The sequence below is a fragment of the Diospyros lotus genome, unplaced genomic scaffold (genome assembly GCF_014633365.1).
Source record: "Diospyros lotus cultivar Yz01 unplaced genomic scaffold, ASM1463336v1 superscaf1, whole genome shotgun sequence".
Lineage (NCBI taxonomy): Eukaryota > Viridiplantae > Streptophyta > Magnoliopsida > Ericales > Ebenaceae > Diospyros > Diospyros lotus.
In genome coordinates, this window is record NW_026267104.1 from 4,194,298 (window position 1) to 4,212,827 (window position 18,530).

Sequence of the window (18,530 nt, forward strand, 5' to 3'; positions counted from 1 at the left end):
ATTTTGGGATTTGACAGCATTTGATAATTTTTTTATTTGGGAAAATACGCATTGCCTTATCTAATCCAACCTCTTGCAAAAACAAAATTATATATTTTTTATATTTTAAAATTAAATTAATTATTTTTTATGTTTAAATTTTTTAACATATTATCATATTTAGGTCACTCATGGTCCTTTTGATATTTTATATGGTTATACAAACTTTATTTTTCTATTAACATTAACACAATTTTAGTTCGAATCTAATATCACCATCGCTAAATAAAATAAATTTTCGCAATAATTATCAATGAATCAAACACCATATTTTTGTCCCTATACTTTCACTTTTTTTATGTGACCATTTATTCTTTTATTTTAATTACACTTATTAACTTACATTTTTTTAATAAATTTAAACCTTATATTTTATCATTTTTTTCGTGTGACAATTCAAAAAGTTTCATCATTCATTTTTTTCATGTAAAAAAAATAAAATGAGATAAATCAATTTAACTATTTTTTTTATATACCAAAATATATGAATTAAATTAACTCGAAAATACAAGAACATTAGTATAATCGAAATAACAAAAAGTTCAACTTATCAAATGAAAAAAATCAAAATATAAAAATTAAATTAATTAAAAATCAAGTTCAACAATGTATTCAAAACAACAAAAAAATTTGAACGGTGACACGAAAATACAGAAAAAAAATATATAATTTTGGCCAACAATTACCAATGGCACAGGAGGAACAATCACATCATGGACATGATACATTATAACAGTTCAACAACAGAGAGTTTCCAACCTATTTACATTGTCACAAATATGTACACACTACTGAAAACATCTTCACATGACAGACGAAACGAGCAATAGGGAGAGGAGAGGAGGGAATTCCATTTCAACCAAAAATTTGGAATGTGTATATCACACTGTAGGCTGGATTGGAAGTGTGGCATTCAATGTTGAGTAACTGCTCGTCAGGTAGAGATGATTGAAAATCTAAAATTCATGTAATCGATCCCAATTAACGTTCGTTGTTGCTCCATAGGCTGCACCTTCTATTCAAAATCAGCACTTTAATGCCAGTATAGGTGATTCCTGGACGGATAAATACAAAGAGACCTGTAAGACCAACCATATCCATTGCATGGTTTTAAAATAAATTCAAACATAAAAGCAAGCTATAGGTTACCTAGATGTATCAGCTTGGCTCGTTCAACTAGCACGATTAAGGCTCGATAGGTTGTTGTATATATTAGCTTCGTGCTATGTCAATGCATCTATTGTTTCATAATTCTTCCATCCATCGTGAACCCCTCGACCTGCCTCCCAATAGGAAAGGAAAAAGAGCAAATGGAAAGGGAGAACCGTTCAACTGGTGTTTTGGGAACAGCTACCACAGTACTTTCTTTTTGGTTTAGTATACAAATGGAACACTAGCTGAACCAAACAAGCCTGGGGTGGAATTGATAACATATAAAACATGTATGTACACATTGATAAACAAACTCTGAAAATAAGGATGCATCTATAACATCTTGAACTTTCAAATTGTGCTTCTTGGATGCCACACTTCCAATTATTTATCCAACCAATCAGATTCTTCGTCTGCCATGTTTAAAGGAAATTCAATGATCAGGTAAGGGATGCCAAACACTAGTAGACCAAAGCAAAAACATGAATAATTTTACCTAAACACACTTATAAATTGGATCACCGGAGGTTGTAATGATATGGAGATGCAGGGACTGAGGACGTTGATGGTAGCCCCTTCACAAATGGATGGTTCAATAGTTTAGCAGCAGTAGGCCGCTTTTCTGGGATAACTTGCAAGCATTTGAGGATAAAATCGTGGGCATCACTGGATAAGGAATCAGGAACGGGAGGAGGTTCACCCCTGCCAATCCTAAACAATGCTTGCATCTGTGATTGAATAGGAATATACACCCTCAGTACAGCACCATAAACACGTGAGGACAAGTTCAAAGTCACTGTGACATAGTAAACCACCTTCTATTGTTCCTCAAATGTGCAAAACTGTTCAAATTCCCATCTTTTGTTGTCAACTAGACATTTTTTCCACAAAAAATCATACATATAAAACAATGAAAAAAGCCTCAAAAGGAGTGAATCCTATACGAGAGGAGGATAGAAAATCAAAAGTTCACACTATTCAAAAAATAGGAACTACCAAATCACCAACTGCAAAAAGGAGGAAGTGGACAGCAAGCCAACTATTCTTTTTTCTTGGAAAATCATCAATCCAACTAATTGAACACTGAAGTTCCATGCTTAGAGTCTCATATATCAACCACCAGGCCAACCTTTTAAGTTCATTTAATAGATTGCATGACAAACTAAAGTAGAACAACATAACCTTATAATGCCATTAGATAGGAGAACCCATTAAACAAGCTGATGGTGACTTAATATGATAGCAAAACTCTGATTCTGAAGATGCCATGTTTTTTGCTCGGCAATTAATTTGCTTGTATTGGTAGGCATGTCAAACGGGCCAAGTCAGGCCCATCATTTTGCCCTATATAAATGAGCAGGGTCAAGCCAGCTTGTTTATAGAACCGTTAGCCAAACCTAGGGCCCAAGAACAGCACAAGTCCACTTGGGCTGGACCAGGCCATTGAGCTTCCAAGTCAAGCCAGGCCCACGACTTGTGATCCTTAATGGGCCTAGCCTGATGGGCCAACCCATTTTTTAAATTATTTTAAAAGTAATTTTATAAAAATATATTTATTTAATTAATGAGTTAGATATAAAAATATTTTTTTAATATGAAAATTCTACTTTTAAAATAAAAACTAAAAAATGTTCGAATTAGAAGTTAAAAGTTTGAAAATGAAGACTTTAAAATTTTTAATATGGTTTCCAATAATCTAATTCTACTTTTAATACTATTTTTATAAATATTTAAGTTATAAAAAATTATTTCATATTTTGAATTTGAACTCCAATGCTTGTGTATGAGATATATATTTATTTATATATTTAGGATTTTTTTAACGTGGCTTTTGTGAGATAAATTTTCTTCTAAAAAGTGTGATATTGTGTATGAGATGCAAATTATTTGAGATTTGTTGATTGCCATTGTGAATTTGCGACAATGTCTATATAATTTTTAAAATATTATTAACTCAAATATCAAAAATTCAATTTCAAAATTGCATTATTTATAATTTGATTTTTTTATAAAATCAAAATTCGATTGGGCCCAAGGAGTCGGGCCCATGAGTTGGGCCCACAAGTCTAAGCCAAGTCGAGCCCTTAGATGGGTTGCAGGCCCATAAATGCTGGGATTGTGCACATCGGGAGAGTAAGAGAGCTTAATATACTTATGTCCATACTGTAGTAATTTAAGCTTTTTAGATTAATAATGACTTAATAAAATGAAACAAATGCAGAAAAGTTAATATAATCATCATACCCCTTCCAAGTGAGAATAAGGAACTTGTCCAGTTAGCATCTCCAACACTGTGCAACCAAGGCTCCATATATCAGCAGCAAGTCCATAACCACGGTTCTTCCCATTAACCACCTAACAATGTATAACCAATTTGTTAAATTTGTAACTAAAATAAGCATGCAGCAAGTATTGCATAACCCATCATATGCATGTAAAGATAACCTTCCTCCCATAAAAAATAAAAAAATAATAAATCTCTGCAAAGCCAAAGTGGTGAAAATTAGTATCCCTACCCAAATGTAATTCTGAAAATTAAGAAACATTCGAACAAAACTACTCATAGGTATGCAAGTATTATCAGCACTCAAATAATATTGTTTCGTCTGTATTGCAATATGGCATTTTAAACAATAACATTCAGTGATATTGGGTTGTTGTGTTAGATATGCTTGTCAAGTTATGTTTGGATTGATGGGGCCCCCCGTTGGGGTGTTTAAAAGGTAAAAGGCAAGAGGTGGAACAGGTGGGTAAAACCCTTTTTCATCCACTCTCTATTCATCTCTGGAATTAGGAGAGATCAGACAGTATGAAGGGCAGTTAAAATAAAAATTATAAGCCTTAATCTGACTTGAGATTAGAATATTTCTCCCTTCTGTCACCACATATATATATATATATATATTTCCCACCTGTCTTCCCTTCCCTTGTTACAAAGCAAGAGGAAGCGTAAACCTTCTCTTTCTTTTCCTTCCACTCCTACTTACAAGTTCCTTACCTTAATTCCAAATCTAACGCCAGAGAAAGTTAATTTCATCCCCTACCAACGTGCATGTTGTAGGACCAGCACTGGGTAATGGTTATTTCTTTTTTCCCTATCTTTTGTGTGTTTCATCCACACCATTTTCTTGTTAGTTAAGTAGCACAAAAAAATTGTGTGGTCACCATGAGTCTGCAAATATCTTGCATCAGTATTTCCCAATTCCATGGTCAATTTTTGTAAACCATGTAATCTTGACACGTTTACATAGAAAGACAATTCCCAGTGTTGGACCCCAAGGCAGTTTCTTTCAGACTTCAATCCACACACTCTCATTTGGCACCCTGAGCATTATACCACTCCACCAAGCAGTAGCCCCTACTCATTTACATGTAAAAATGAATTCTGGTAACACAAGGAAACTGGACCAAAAACATCATAATTGAGCGAAGCCAAGGTATATATCTACCTTTATAATTGATCATTATGACTGATAGCATATGCTCAGCACAAAAACTTAAAAGGGATAAGCAAGAGAGGAACTAATCAAGCAAAACTATTTTGATGCCTAACACTCTAGGCTATAATAGTATACATATGACAAAGTGACAATAATAAAAGCCTAGCAGGAAATTAACTCAACTATCACTCAATAAGTCAGAATATACTGCAATAGTTGATGCCTTTTTTTTTTTTTTAATGTCATTGTCATAACCCTGGCTATAAAGTGAGAAACCATTGAAGTGCAAACAAAACAATTATTTGAAATTTAACTTTTTTTCTTTCTAAACTGTGCTTCCATTCTGCAAAATGAGGGTTTTCTGGAGAGTGCATTTAGAATATTATGTATTAAAACTTGATAAAATGACATAATAAATAGCATAACAAATGAACTAACTCTAAAAGAAAGACAAAAGTCCACATCATAGTTACACAGAACATGGCATATTTTGATTGGTGGCATGAATTCGGGAATGAGGTAAGCTACCTAGCTAGGTACAAATTCGTGGGGAGTAGGGTGAGTTATTAGGTCAGTTTGGTTCTTGGTTCGCTTTGATTAATTTATTAGTATGTTTATTAAAATTCAAAGGAAAAATTTTGTTATATTCATAAGATATTGCAATGAAAATCAGGTTCAACTTAACTAAAAGCAAGTTTGCAATAACACATAAAAACATAACAGTACAACAGAAACAGGGAGAGAAAAAAAACTGAATCCTAACATAATAAATTTAAAGCTAACTTTCATCTCAAAAGCTTAATGATAGGTGAACTTCTTCCATCTCCCAATGATCTCTAAGTTTAGACCTTTGAATTTGGGGTATCAAGTAACTTTTTATATTTGGGATCACTATTTTTAGCGATCCAAGTCGCGTCCCTCCCCATTCCAATACACATTTGTACCGTGATCAGACACATGATTGGAAACGCAGTTCGTGGGGGGTGCCATGAATTGGGTAACCATGGTCCACATAGCCAAAAATTAGCATTGACCAGCCACCCATATTAACATGAAGAGCTAATATTCTGAAAAATTGCAATTGCCCAACCTGACATGATAATAGCACTAACAGAAATAATGTAGAACAGTAAAATAGACAGCATAACTCAGAAAATAACTCAAACCTCTGGGGCCATCCAGAATGCCGTCCCTTTGCAAGATGTTACATCATTTAGTTTAGTAGCCTGTTGAATGCATGTGACAAAATTTATTTAGCTCAACATCTAAAACGCAAGACAGGGGAGTGGGGCGGGGGGTGGAAACCTATATTTGGTAGAGAAAATAACCTTTGCCAATCCAAAATCTGCAAGTTTTACAGACCCACTTGCATCCACCAATATATTAGCACACTTGATATCCCTTGAAGATGAGAAAGAAATATACCAGTCTTAGAGGAAACATGATCTACAATTAAACCATTCAAGAATGAGATATTTTATGCTTGAAAGTCGAACCAATAAAATTGCCCATCTACAATCTCTACATGCTCCCTAATGTCAAATCATGCATAGATACTTATAACATTTGAGCAAATCTCAACTACTTGCTCCCCTGCAGGTTACAACTACAAAAATGAAAGATTACATAAAAATTAATACATAATAAATAAGTACAGCCATAGACAAGATCAAATTGGCTAATAACCACCAAAATTTGCCATAAGCTAACAATGACATCAAACAAGTAGGGATAGCAACACGGAGAGTATGGACAGGGTCCTCCCCTCCCAGCCCTGTCCTGCATTAATTCCTCAGGCCCTAGCAAACATCTCCCCCATTCCTGATGCCAACTACTATTTCCCCATCACCAAATGGCATAATCTGGGTTTCAAAGAGTAGAGATTTTTTTATAGTACAATCCTAGGAAGCTCTTACCTTTGGTACATGCATAACCTGAGTGTCCAACAAACCAATAACAGTCAAAATTGAAATAATCTTTCTCAAAATCCTCTCTGTGTATATTTTATAAAAAGAAAATTCTCATAAACCTGACTTGAAGGCATGTAATATGTCTTTCACAAGCAGGGCAACAGCCATAATGTGGCAAATTTTTGTAGAGGCCAACTCATTTCTACATGTAATATACTGCTGTTCACATTACAATGGTGTTAGTGATTGAAAGATTGTGATAAGACACAGTTAATAAATTGGGAGAAGAAAGAGAAAATGATAATGAAAGCTTTTGGTGGATAGGCCTTATCTTTGCAAAGGGGGAAAGGACTCGATAAACAATAATGACAATCACAAGCCTTAATCCCAGTAAGTAGGGTTGGCTGCATGAGTTCTAGACCTTAAACCATCTCTAGTGAAAGGACAACGTCAAAAATAAAATAAAAGTAAACTAGGTCAATAGTTTTTTGCTCAGTCACATGCTCTCAAATGACTTTTTAAACAATCAGCAAGAACAGTCATGTGAGAGCATGCAAAGAACTGATAGAGTATGATCTTAATGGAAGTTTGACAGCAGCACACTATTGCAACAAATTTCAAAGTTCAGGATGTTAATTGATAAAATTGGAAGTTCAGAATAAATTTGAAAGATGGGTAAAATTTAGAATTTTAGTATTTATCCAATTAATTAATAATGTTTGGTACTGCCTTAGACATATAACCTGCAACTCAAGAACAGTGAGGTTAAGAAAAGAAAACAGCTAGAAAGAACAAAAAGATTAAATGATGACACACTAAAATAAAAAGTAAAGAGATCATTTTTATACCTGTGAACCACATTTTTGCAGTGAAGATAATTCAAACCATTCAAAATCTGCCTCGTGTATAAAGAGACTTGGGAATCCCCCAGGCGATATGTTTGATAAAGCTTTGCAAGTGAACCTTTGGTTACGAGCTCTAGGAAGATGTACAGTTTGTAATCATCCTAGAAAAGATCATTTACACATAGAAACACAAACAAGTAAATGAACTAAGTCCAGGTACACAAATAACAAAAAAAAAAAAAGGTAGTATTATCAACCTCAGGGAAAAAATATCAGATAATAGTAACATCTATACAGTTAGTGATAGTTGAAAAGGCAAAATAAGATTTCTTAAACTTGCTGTAAATTCAGTTTCATGCGCCAACAATAAACTTAAAATAGGACGGAAGGCACAAATAAGCATCAATTTTTTTTTTTTTTTTGAGGCGGGGGTGTGGGGGAAGATGAGGTTTTTTCAGCTCTCATATTTGAACATAAGAAATATTACCCACACAATGGGATTGCGGGGAGGGAAAATAGGTTATTGACCATAAAGTGGTGTAACATGAAAGTATAATTACTTTTGCTCAAGCTAACGCTTCTTGAAATTTGCAAATATAACCCTCCCATGTCATCTAGAGATTGTCTCATGATCAGAAAAGGCAGAATTAACATCCTTAAGCATACAATCTAAATAAATCATAGTGATATACAATTCAAATTCCAGGAACATTACATGGCAAAGTGGAAGAAGAGAAGGAAAAAAAAGAAGAAGTGATTTGAAAAGACAGAAAGCATACCTTGTCTGTACCAAGATATCGAACTATGTTCTCATGTTCAAACTGACTCAAGAGAGAAATCTCCTGAATGAATTAGCAAAGAATCAGAAAGTCATGCCAAAACTGCCAATGACAATCATTCAGAAAATGACAAATTCTCATTACCTGTTCAAGTTGATAAATACTTTGCTTGGCCTGGCTTCCTTGATCTAGCAAAGAAACTTCCTTCACGGCAAAAAAGATCCCATCACTGCAGAAAACATGAGAGAGTAATATGAGGTGGAGGAATAGCAAGAAAGAAATGAAGCAATATATGTGATAAAATAAAGCCAAATAGACCCCAACAAGGCAACAGGAAAATCAGAAGTGATTTTCTAAAGCGAGTGAGATTCTCTTGGCATCAATTCTACTTGCAAATGCTGCTTTAAAAATCCATAAATAAGACTACACCACCATAGGAAAAAATAACTTCAATTCCAAATGCATACTTTCATAAGGGCCAAAACTTGAACTTCGTGACAAATTAACAAATTACCTAAGCTCTAAGAAATTAATTCATTCAGGTACCATGCATTCTATATCCTCAACAAAAAGTACAGGCTTGCTAGCACCTCACTTGTGATGTTTCAACTTACCAACAATTTATAAAAATCACAAATAATGCTGCAATAGGGTTCACACACATGCTTCTCATGAAACTATCCCGATTCTTTAGAGAACCCAATGGATTCAGCTCTGGACAAGCTAACTTTAAAAGTCCAACTATGATGAAGAAATATGTCATGACCCAAAATGGAAGCCTGTGACTGATGCATGACACTTGGTTAACCATTCGCTCACTAGGGCCCAACAAACCTCTACAACCCACATTTCAATCCCAAACTTCAGAAACAAAACTTAAACTGCTATAATACACCAAATTTTCAACTTTACTAAAATAAACCAAACCAGTTTACCATACACTTCCTACCTGTAAATAAGAGGAGCTAACCACTAAGACTTATCAAAAGAATAAATAAAATAACATACCAAGGCCATGTGAACAAATGCGGGACCTGCTAAAGAGGAGATGATAGATAACATTAAGTACCTCCAAGTAGATGGATTTGTTAGTTCAAATGCCTATTCTGTGATCAAAACTAGAAAATATATATTATGACAGAACCGGGACAAGCAAATGCACAATTTTTTATGCAAGAGAAGTTATTCTTTTTTGAAACATGCATGAAAATTTGTTTTCTTTTAAAAACATTTTTTCCTAGTTTAAGATAATCATCTTTTCAGTGAAATAATATAATATCAATTTTTTCTTTTTCATGAGAGTACATTAAGCAACAGTAAGGTTGTTCCTTCATGACTAGAAGTTCATGGGTACAAGTTGTGAAAACAGCTTCTTTGCAAAATAAGCCAAAGGTTGCTTACAAAGATGACCCTCCCTCAACCCTTGCAAAGTGGGAGCCTTGTGTACTAAAGACGCCCTTTTTTAGGAGTATGCTAAACAAAATGTACCCATATATCCATCATTGACTTATGCCAACATATAAAACCCCTCCATTATTAGCCTATGCCAATGGATAAATCTACTCTGTGATTGGTCATGCTAATGTATAGAATCAATTCATATGTATTAGATGACACATAGAAACAACCCTGCTAACTGGGGGTCAAATTGAAGTGCACCCAAGGCTAACGTCTAGTGCCATTAGGTATGGTACTTTGACAAAAGTTCTCCTAAAAAAAGTTTCAAAAAGATATCAAATGTCCAATCCATTATTAAGATGACCAATTAACACAAAAATTCTAATATATAATGCATTACCATATCTTTAACACTTTATAACATAGAATCAGATATGATCAAATCATCCAATAATCATAACCATGGCAATAAATCATGAGGTATTAAAGACTTTACCTAAACACATCTAAAATCTTACTTGCTACCTCATGTGTTTAGTATTAAATAGGCAATACAAATACATCAGTAACCATGCTTGGATTTAGGTGGTGCAATAACATATTCTTTGATTTATTGGTGTTCTTATTTTTCTTATTTGTTTAGCTTATGGTTAGTATTTATTTTACTAGCTTGAGTAAGTAGCCACGAGAGTAGTGTGTAACTTTTTTAAAATAGATGGATGGCTAAGATTAGAAGGATTCCTTTTGTGATTAATGAGTGGAATCTATTAATGCTCTAACAGGCAGTCATTTTTACTCTAATTCAACCTTTTGAGGTTTTTCTTAAACCCTAATTTTCACATATTCTTCAAATGGAAGGGGAGACGTGGAGGATGTTACTCATAGAATCAAGGCATGATGGTTGAAATAGAGAAGTGCATCGGCAATTTATGCAATCATAAAATTCCTTTAAGGCTTTTATCAGACAACTATAAAGCATATTGGGTAGTCAAGGGCCAACATATGCAAAATATGAACGTAGCTTACATGAGAATGTCATGACAGATGTATGGCCATACAAGAAATGACAAAATAAGAAATGAGGTCATACATAATAAGTTGGAGCGGCACCTATTAAGATCTTCTTGGTCTCCTTCACACTCCTCCAACTGTCAAGCAAGTATGTCGACCAAATTCATCACATGGTCGGCAGTAAAAATGCAATGTTTGCTATTTCTTATTGAAAAATGAAAAACAACCGATCGAATTCATCATAGGATCGATAGTAGAAATGCAAAGTCCTTAACTTTCACTAAAAGAATAGACATGGTTGACCAACTTAATCATACAGTTGATAAACAAATCATTTCTCTTTATTTTTCACTGCAAATAGATAAACCGTTGACTGATTGACACATGCTGTTGGTAGTTTTCAAGTCTACAAATGTTTAATCTCTACATGATTTCTGTTGCTCAACAGGTTTGAAACCAATGACCAAATGTTAAAAAAAGTCAACAATTCTTTAGCTAGGCACACAGTAACAGCTAGTTAGATCATGTTACAGGTGGCCCAACTAGTAGAAAATAGCTAATTTCACCATACCTACAAAATGAGGCACTATTGAGCAAAAATAAGACTTTTGGAAGAGCATTAGAACGTTCATTGATAACACATCAAGAGCATTAAAGAGAGCTTTCATTGAAGATATTCATTTATTCATTGAGCAAACATCTTGTACTTTGATCTTTTAAGAGATCATTTTTCATTTCACTCTTGCTTCTTGTTTATTGTTGTAAGAGTGAGGGAGTTACTCTTGTGGGTTATATAGCTAATGAGTATAGTACCACATTTTTGTATCAGTGTCATAATATGCCATTGCATTTGATGTTTTCAAAAAGATAGAGGATTGGAACTCTCTAATGAAACTAGAGGAGTGGAGGTAGTCTTGGAAGAAGCCAAACCACTATAAATCCTTTGGCGTCCTTTATTTTCTTGCTATTTGTCACGATCTTGGGTATTATATGGACAAAGCTGTAATTGAGTAACAATTATAGTTAGGGGGTATCTTTGTAATTTGGTTACAGCACATGGGTGTTGTTATTTTGTTACTTCCCTTTTTGTCTTGTAGCTTAGTTGGTTAGAGAGTTTTGTTTAGTAGCTAAGTGAGGCTATATATATTGCCTCAGCTATAGGAAGGGGATATGCAAGAAATGAGAAAATGAATATCTGATTCTCTCTACAATTTCTCTCTCTCTCTCTCTCTCTCTCTCTCTCTCTCGTTCTTCACTGTTACATTCTTTCCCTCCCTAATTCTATTCAATCTCCCTCTTCATTTCTTCTCAATTTCTTCCCCAATTCCTCTTCTAACCTATCACAAACCCTAGGTTCATGACAAATGGTATCAGAGCAGTCAATCCTTGGTTGTGGATTTGATTCCAGTTGATTGAAACTCCCAAATGAGCAGAGCCTTACCATCCTCAGCTGTGATTCTGTTGCAGCTCCAATTTGAAGACGAATCCGATTGGGGCTCAGCAGTGTGCTACTCATTTGGTTTGGAAGATGATTTCGACTAGAACCAACCGTTCCTCGATTGTAAATTCAATCGTTCTTGTAAGAGAGTTGGTTGATTTGGTCGGCTGTAATTTCCGTCGTCAATCCATAGCGGAGCCCATCATCGATCAGTACAGAGGAGCGTTCGCGATTGGAGTTGGTCGATAGATGAGCATACTTGAAGCGTCGCGAACAGACAACGCTCGCTGTTGGTGAGGAAGTCCGTCGAAGACGGTTGGGTGGGACAAAGGCGCTGATTATGGCGAGAAAAGAAGGCGTGAAGTGGAAGCGAGTGGGGGTAGTCGTTGAATCTCAGCAAACGCACACAGAGCTTAGGCAATCTTGAATCTGTTGTAATCTTGTGTGGAGAGTGATCACTGCAAGAGGCTAACGGCTCGTGGCTAAGACTCCAATCTTGTCCAGAATTGAAGGCGAGCAAGCCAGGACGATTCGCGATTGGGGCTTGTGGTCGATGATTGGGTTGCGACCAGATCGGAGGGCGATTCCGACCCAAACGATGAAGCTTCCGACCGGTGCATTGTTGGTACTGCCGCTTTGATTGGTCAGTGATTTCGATCCAGACGGTAAGAAGCGGATCTGGGTGACTTCTTGAACCCATTGTAGTTGCTACCAGATTTCGGAAATACCAGGCGAGAGCAGTTCCTTGGCCGTCGACTCCTTCTGCTTGAGTTAATCGAGTGGCCTTCTTCGGTTGCTTCACCCTTCTTCTTCAGTTGCTTCACCCTTCTTCCTCCATTACCGAAACGAGAGCAAAGCAGCCAAACCAACTCTCAAACGAGCTCTCGACGGTTTATTCATCTGGCCATGTACTAGAGCTACTTCAGCAAGGAGTGTTGTTGTGATGCTCCAGACTTGAAGGCGAAGCCAACCCAAATCTCTGCGGATTCCGTTTGAGGCGAATTAAGTCTGGATGACTTCTTGAAGCAGTGGGTGAGGTGGCGTTCATTAGCCGTAAGCCACAGAAGCGGATTATAGGTTGCCAACTGCTTTGAGGAGATTTTTGGTTGAATCTCATAATCGATTCCAATGACTCAAACAGAGATTCAAGGAGATTTCTGAGAATTCAAAGAACTCGTCGGAAGCCGCAATAGATTCTCGGATCCAATTTATTCTCGGGGCCACTAAAGTGTGAAGTAGGTGTTGGACGGTGATTGGGTAATAGCAGCTCTTGGCTGTGATTTTAATTTGAGTGGAAGGCAGAGAAATCAGTTTTTGTAATTAAAGGTCCAAGTCTTGAAGAGGAAGACGGACAGCTGAGGCAACCGATTCAATCAAGTTCTGAAAGTATTTGCACAGCAGAAACTTGAGATTTGGAGCAGCTGGGAGTGGATTGTGGAAGGCGAATTTGGAGGGGGATTATTGGCTGTGAATTCCAGCACTCTTTTTGGCGGTAGTTCCAATCAAATCCTAGGCTGCTAGTAAGGTAAACAAAGGTTAATTTTGGCTTGAATTTTGGGATAATTTGTTTGAAGAAGAGCAGTATGTATATAGTTCCTTGGTCTTCAAAGTATGCTGATTGTGAAAAATCAGCTAAGGGGAGCAGTGCATGTAGGAGAGCATGGGAGCCTCAATTGCAGCAGAAAAATCCTTCATTTTCAGTTGAAATGGGGTTTCAATTGCAGCCGAAGGATGCTGCATTTTCAATGGAATGTCCTGCTCATGAAGCCTTGGGAAGTAGCGCACGAAGGAGTCCAATGGAGTCTCAATCGCAGCAGAAGGGTGCTGTATTTTCAGGGGGACGACCTGATCATAAGGCCATTGGTAGCAATGCATACATGGAGCAGATGGGCCCTAAATTGCAGCAAAATAATGCTTCATTTTCAGCTGGAATGGAGCTTCAATGGCAGCCAAAGAATGCTGCATTTTCAGTTGACCAGAAGCATCAAATTTGGGAAAAGAAGTTTGAGAATGAGACTAGCCAAAGGGACAAAGGAACCAGCAGAGGGTTTGATGAAGAGTGCAAGGAATTCAGTCGAATGTTTCGCGAGAAGTTGCAAGAGTTTGCAATGATACTATCTACAGAGTATCATTACAGTTTTCCCGCCGAATACTTTGATGACTATCATGGGAGTTTTAATAAGGAGGAGTTTCTTAAAATGGAGAAGCCAAAGAAGAACAACATTGCTGAAAGTAAATCCTTGGTGTACTCCAGCTACCAACAAGTAAAAGTATTTCCACTTGAGAAGGCCCCTACTAAAGATATGGAAGAGCCTAAACGTATTGCTCCCTTGGTCTTGGCTATGGAGAGGGCTGAGGAGTGCATGGAAGAAGAGATTGGGGAGGAGGAAGTGGAGGATGGCACTCAATTAGTTGGCAACTTCTCAAGCACTGCCACTAGAGCTAAGACTCCTGATGCCATTGATCTCTTGAAACAGCAGAATAAGGAGCCTAAAGAGAAGGAACAAAGGATTGCACTGGACACCTTGCTCAGTACACCTTGCTTGGAACATCTCACATGTATGTCATTGGCACGGGCACACAAGACAAAGCAAAGGTAACATTGCAGCAGGAAGCGTTGGAGGATGGGGTTGTAGGATTGACGGCGTATTTGGAACCATTTTTTACAGTACTAAGGAAGAGACGGATGGCTGAAATTGGTGTGACAACAAGACATAATGTTTTTGTTGATGAGGAGAAAGAAAAGAGAAGGCAAAAGAAAAGGAAAAAACAAGATAAGAAGAAGGAAAAGCGAAGAAAAAACCGCTGGGTGAAGAGGGGCATTGGATAAAGAAGCAACGGTTAGGTGGTAATAAGTTTCTTGGGGACAAGAAACATTTCAAGGGGGGGAAATTGTCACGATCTTGGGTATTATAGGGACAAAGCTGTAATTGAGTAACAATTATAGTTAGGGGTATCTTTGTAATTTGGTTACAGCACATGGGTGTTGTTATTCCGTTATTTCCCTTTTTGTCTTGTAGCTTAGTTGGTTAGAGAGTTTTGTTTAGTAACTAAGTGAGGCTATATATATTGCCTCAGCTATAGGAAGGGGATATGCAAGAAATGAGAAAATGAATATCTGATTCTCTCTCTCTCTCTCTCTCTTTCTCTCTCTCTCTCTCTCTCGTTCTTCACTATTACACTCTTTCCCTCCCTAATTCTATTCAATCTCCCTCTTCATTTCTTCTCAGTTTCTTCCCCAATTCCTCTTCTAACCTATCACAAACCCTAGGTTCATGACACTATTTTTTTCATTTACAAAACAGCAGTTTTAGCAAGCTACATTGAATCCACAAAAAGTAGTACCTAAATTTACAAAAATGAAATATATATATATACACACACACAATGCGATTCACCCCTCCTCTTGGGTTATTGTGCGACCTATTACTAACATTTTCAACCTTGAGAGATTGGAGAAATAGTATATTCTTTGATTTATTAGTATTTTTATTTTTCTTACTGTGGAGTATATGGTTAGTATTTATATTATTAGCTTTACTATGCAGTCACATGATTAGCATGTGACTTTCTAAAGTAGATGGATGGCTAAGATTAGAGGGATTTCTTTGTAATCAATGACTAGGATTTATTACTGTTGTAACCCTAGTATAAATAATCTTTTGAGATTCTTTGTAGGCAGTCATTTCTACTCTAACCTTTTGAGGTTTTCTTAAACCCAATTTTCTTATTATTGTTCCAGCTTTGTTTCTACACCATTTTAACCCAGAATTCAGGAGTCTTGACTTCTTTTGCTGATTCTACCTCTCATACTACATCACCAGGGCTCTCAATTTTGGCAACACATATACTCTACAGTAATCACTAAGTGCACTTTGTTCCAATATGCTAAATGTATCACATTTGAAACACGACATAGAAAGGTATGCAGGCTAATTTTAGTATGTGAAACAGCTTAGACAACATTATATTTTCAGGAAATACATTGAAAAAAATTGCAAATAAACAAAGCAGATACAACAAAAGAGATCTTAACCATCCACTAGTGTTCCTCTGGCAGGTTCTATTTGTTTAGTTATCAAGCAAAGCTAACACATACAAGAAAAAATAAATAAAAAAAAAGAAAGGAAAACCTTTCCAAGTATCTGGAATCATATTTCCACCACCCTTTGGCCAATTTCAAAATAACAAAATGGCAAGGCCTCCATCTTGCTTATGATTAGAATAAAGCATGGATTCCAGTGACAAATCATTCGAAAAACCCATATTACGGGTAGCAAAAGAACCGTAATAAGCATGTCAATTGAGGCAGTTGTAAAAAGAATAAGAAGAAGAAGACATAAATGAAAAATACTTACTCTGTAAAGCCTTCATACACTGTTCCAAAAGACCCACTTCCCAGAATGCCGCCCTTCTGCCAAGATTTGATACCACTCATAAAGTTTCCATTAGGTGAAATAGAGTACAGAGGTCCCATGATCATATTAAGGGACTCGTCGCCGTTGTCGAATGTATCCGAACACGATTCAGAAAACATGCTGCTCTCTCTTAATAGCGCCCTGCTCCCTTCTCGTTTTTCTTCAATTTGTCCAACAACTTCCGCAACCTCTTCGGCTGCCCCATTCCCTTTTTTTGGAGAGCTAATGAGCCCTCGACCAATATCAGAAGACAAAGCATCATCATCTTGGGGGCCAAAAGACCTCAATATATCCCAAGTTGAGCTAACGTTATCCACGACAAAGGATGACACCACCATTGCCGGTGGAGGAGCAAGAACTGGAGGGCGAGCACCCTTAATTCCACATCCACCACCATTCTTAGAAGAGTCAGCACTAACCCAATCCCTCGTAATACCCAACTCCAAAAGCTCCTCGCTGTTGTGACCAACTTCATCGGATTTTTTATCACTAGTTCTGACATTAGCTGAGCTGCTGATCCCAATCTTTAATTGACCCCCAACCTTGGACTCGAAGCCATCAGAAGAACCATTCTCAGTCGATTCACGGACCCCAAACTCCCGCAAACCGCCGTGTCTAACTTCACCAAAATTTCTAACACTAGCTTCGGTCTTCGACGAATTCAACCCATTCTTCAACTGATTAGACTCGTGCTCGTGCTTAATCTTGTCACCAACTCTGAGCTTACTTTCAAACTCATCTTCAGTCAATTCGCTGACCCCAGCGTTCTGCAGAACCTGACGGCTCCGAAACCTATGGCTCGGGAAACGTTCGGAAGGAGAGCGAGACTTGCGAGCCTCCCAAGCGGCCACCGGAATCGCGAAGTCATCGGGCCCGGAGAGTCCCAACTGACGGCAAATCCGATCGAAATCGCCTTCAATCCCTTCGACGCGGAAACTCCCAACGCCGAGTTCAGGAAGATCGAGCGGCCGAGCCTGCTGAGAAAACCGATCCTTGAAAGTCGGCGCCTGGTAGCTTATGTTCTTGACTGCGTCGAGTCGGGCGAGCCTCGGCTTCTGCGCCTGCTTCTGCTTGGCGTTCATCTCTCTCGTTCTCTCTCGGAGACTGTAGCCGCGTATTTATAGGCGCTACGCGCCCGCGCCCGCGACCACGCCGTCGTCGAGGAATCAGCGACCTGTTCTTATTTGTTTCACGGTGGTCGCTTTCGCTGGTCCGAGTTGGAAAACATAGCTTGGAACGACGGAGTAAACGGGTGACGCGTGTCACGTGGCGGATCGTGACAGGATGATCTTAGATGGTTGCATATATTGAACATTTTAAATAAATATTAATATCTATTCTATCCATCTACCTTTATACCATTATATATACTATTACATAAGTAAACGTAATTATAAAATTAAATGAGATATTTTAGTATTATGATACCATATAATAAAGTGAAATTTTAAAATATTTTTTTATATTTTTAAGGCATTTTACCACAAAATTATACTATATTTTAGTATTTATTATATACACAAAAAATATTATATTTTCTTCATCTAACATTGTGCTTCGCAAAGCAACTTTCACCATAATTATTTATAAATTCATTCTCAATATTTTTCTAAAAATAAATAGATCCCTTGCATGCTTTACTAATTATAGTATGACATAATTTATTTGCTCTTCTAGAAGTGATTCACATTAAAGTTATCTTATTTCATGGTCAAAAAATCTCAAAAAATTATTTTATTATTTTCGTCAAACATCGTACTTAGATGAAAGGACTTTCATCGTAATTATTTATAAATTAATTCTTAACGTTATTTTGAATAATACCCAAATCTCTCGCATGTTTTATCTTTTATAACATGACATAATTTATTTGCCCTTCTAGAAGTTGTCTGCATTAAATATATCTTATTTAATAGTCAAAAAATATTGGGAGATGATCTTACCAAGGTTCTTGTCTGATAATTTTAAATGATGATCATATCGAGGACCTTACTTAATTGTTGAACGTTCGACCAATGTAAAGGATAAAGTTTCAACATATAACTCTCTTTGATATTTTACAACATATATAAAAACTTGAGTATTAATTGTAATTTTTTC

The 18,530-nt window shown here is 36.7% G+C and overlaps 1 protein-coding gene across 2 annotated transcripts; it reads right to left on the reverse strand.

The window, feature by feature from the left end:
* Positions 1 to 728: 728 nt before the first annotated feature.
* LOC127793250 (mitogen-activated protein kinase kinase kinase 1-like) lies at positions 729 to 17,606 on the reverse strand. 2 transcript variants are annotated; one of them, XM_052324085.1, is made up of 10 exons: positions 16,371 to 17,603; positions 8,310 to 8,394; positions 8,166 to 8,228; positions 7,390 to 7,547; positions 5,960 to 6,032; positions 5,798 to 5,857; positions 3,436 to 3,546; positions 1,688 to 1,919; positions 1,189 to 1,604; positions 729 to 1,094 (listed from the first exon to the last, which is right to left on the reverse strand). In XM_052324085.1, the coding sequence occupies exons 1-8, from the start codon at positions 17,510 to 17,512 to the stop codon at positions 1,710 to 1,712; spliced, it is 1,902 nt and encodes a 633-aa protein (XP_052180045.1). In that variant the 5' UTR covers positions 17,513 to 17,603; the 3' UTR covers positions 729 to 1,094; positions 1,189 to 1,604; positions 1,688 to 1,709. The 2 variants fall into 2 exon arrangements, with proteins under 2 accessions (XP_052180045.1, XP_052180046.1); XM_052324086.1 differs by lacking the exon at positions 1,688 to 1,919 and having other exon boundaries at positions 1,189 to 1,318; positions 16,371 to 17,606.
* Between the last annotated feature and the right edge of the window lie 924 nt (positions 17,607 to 18,530).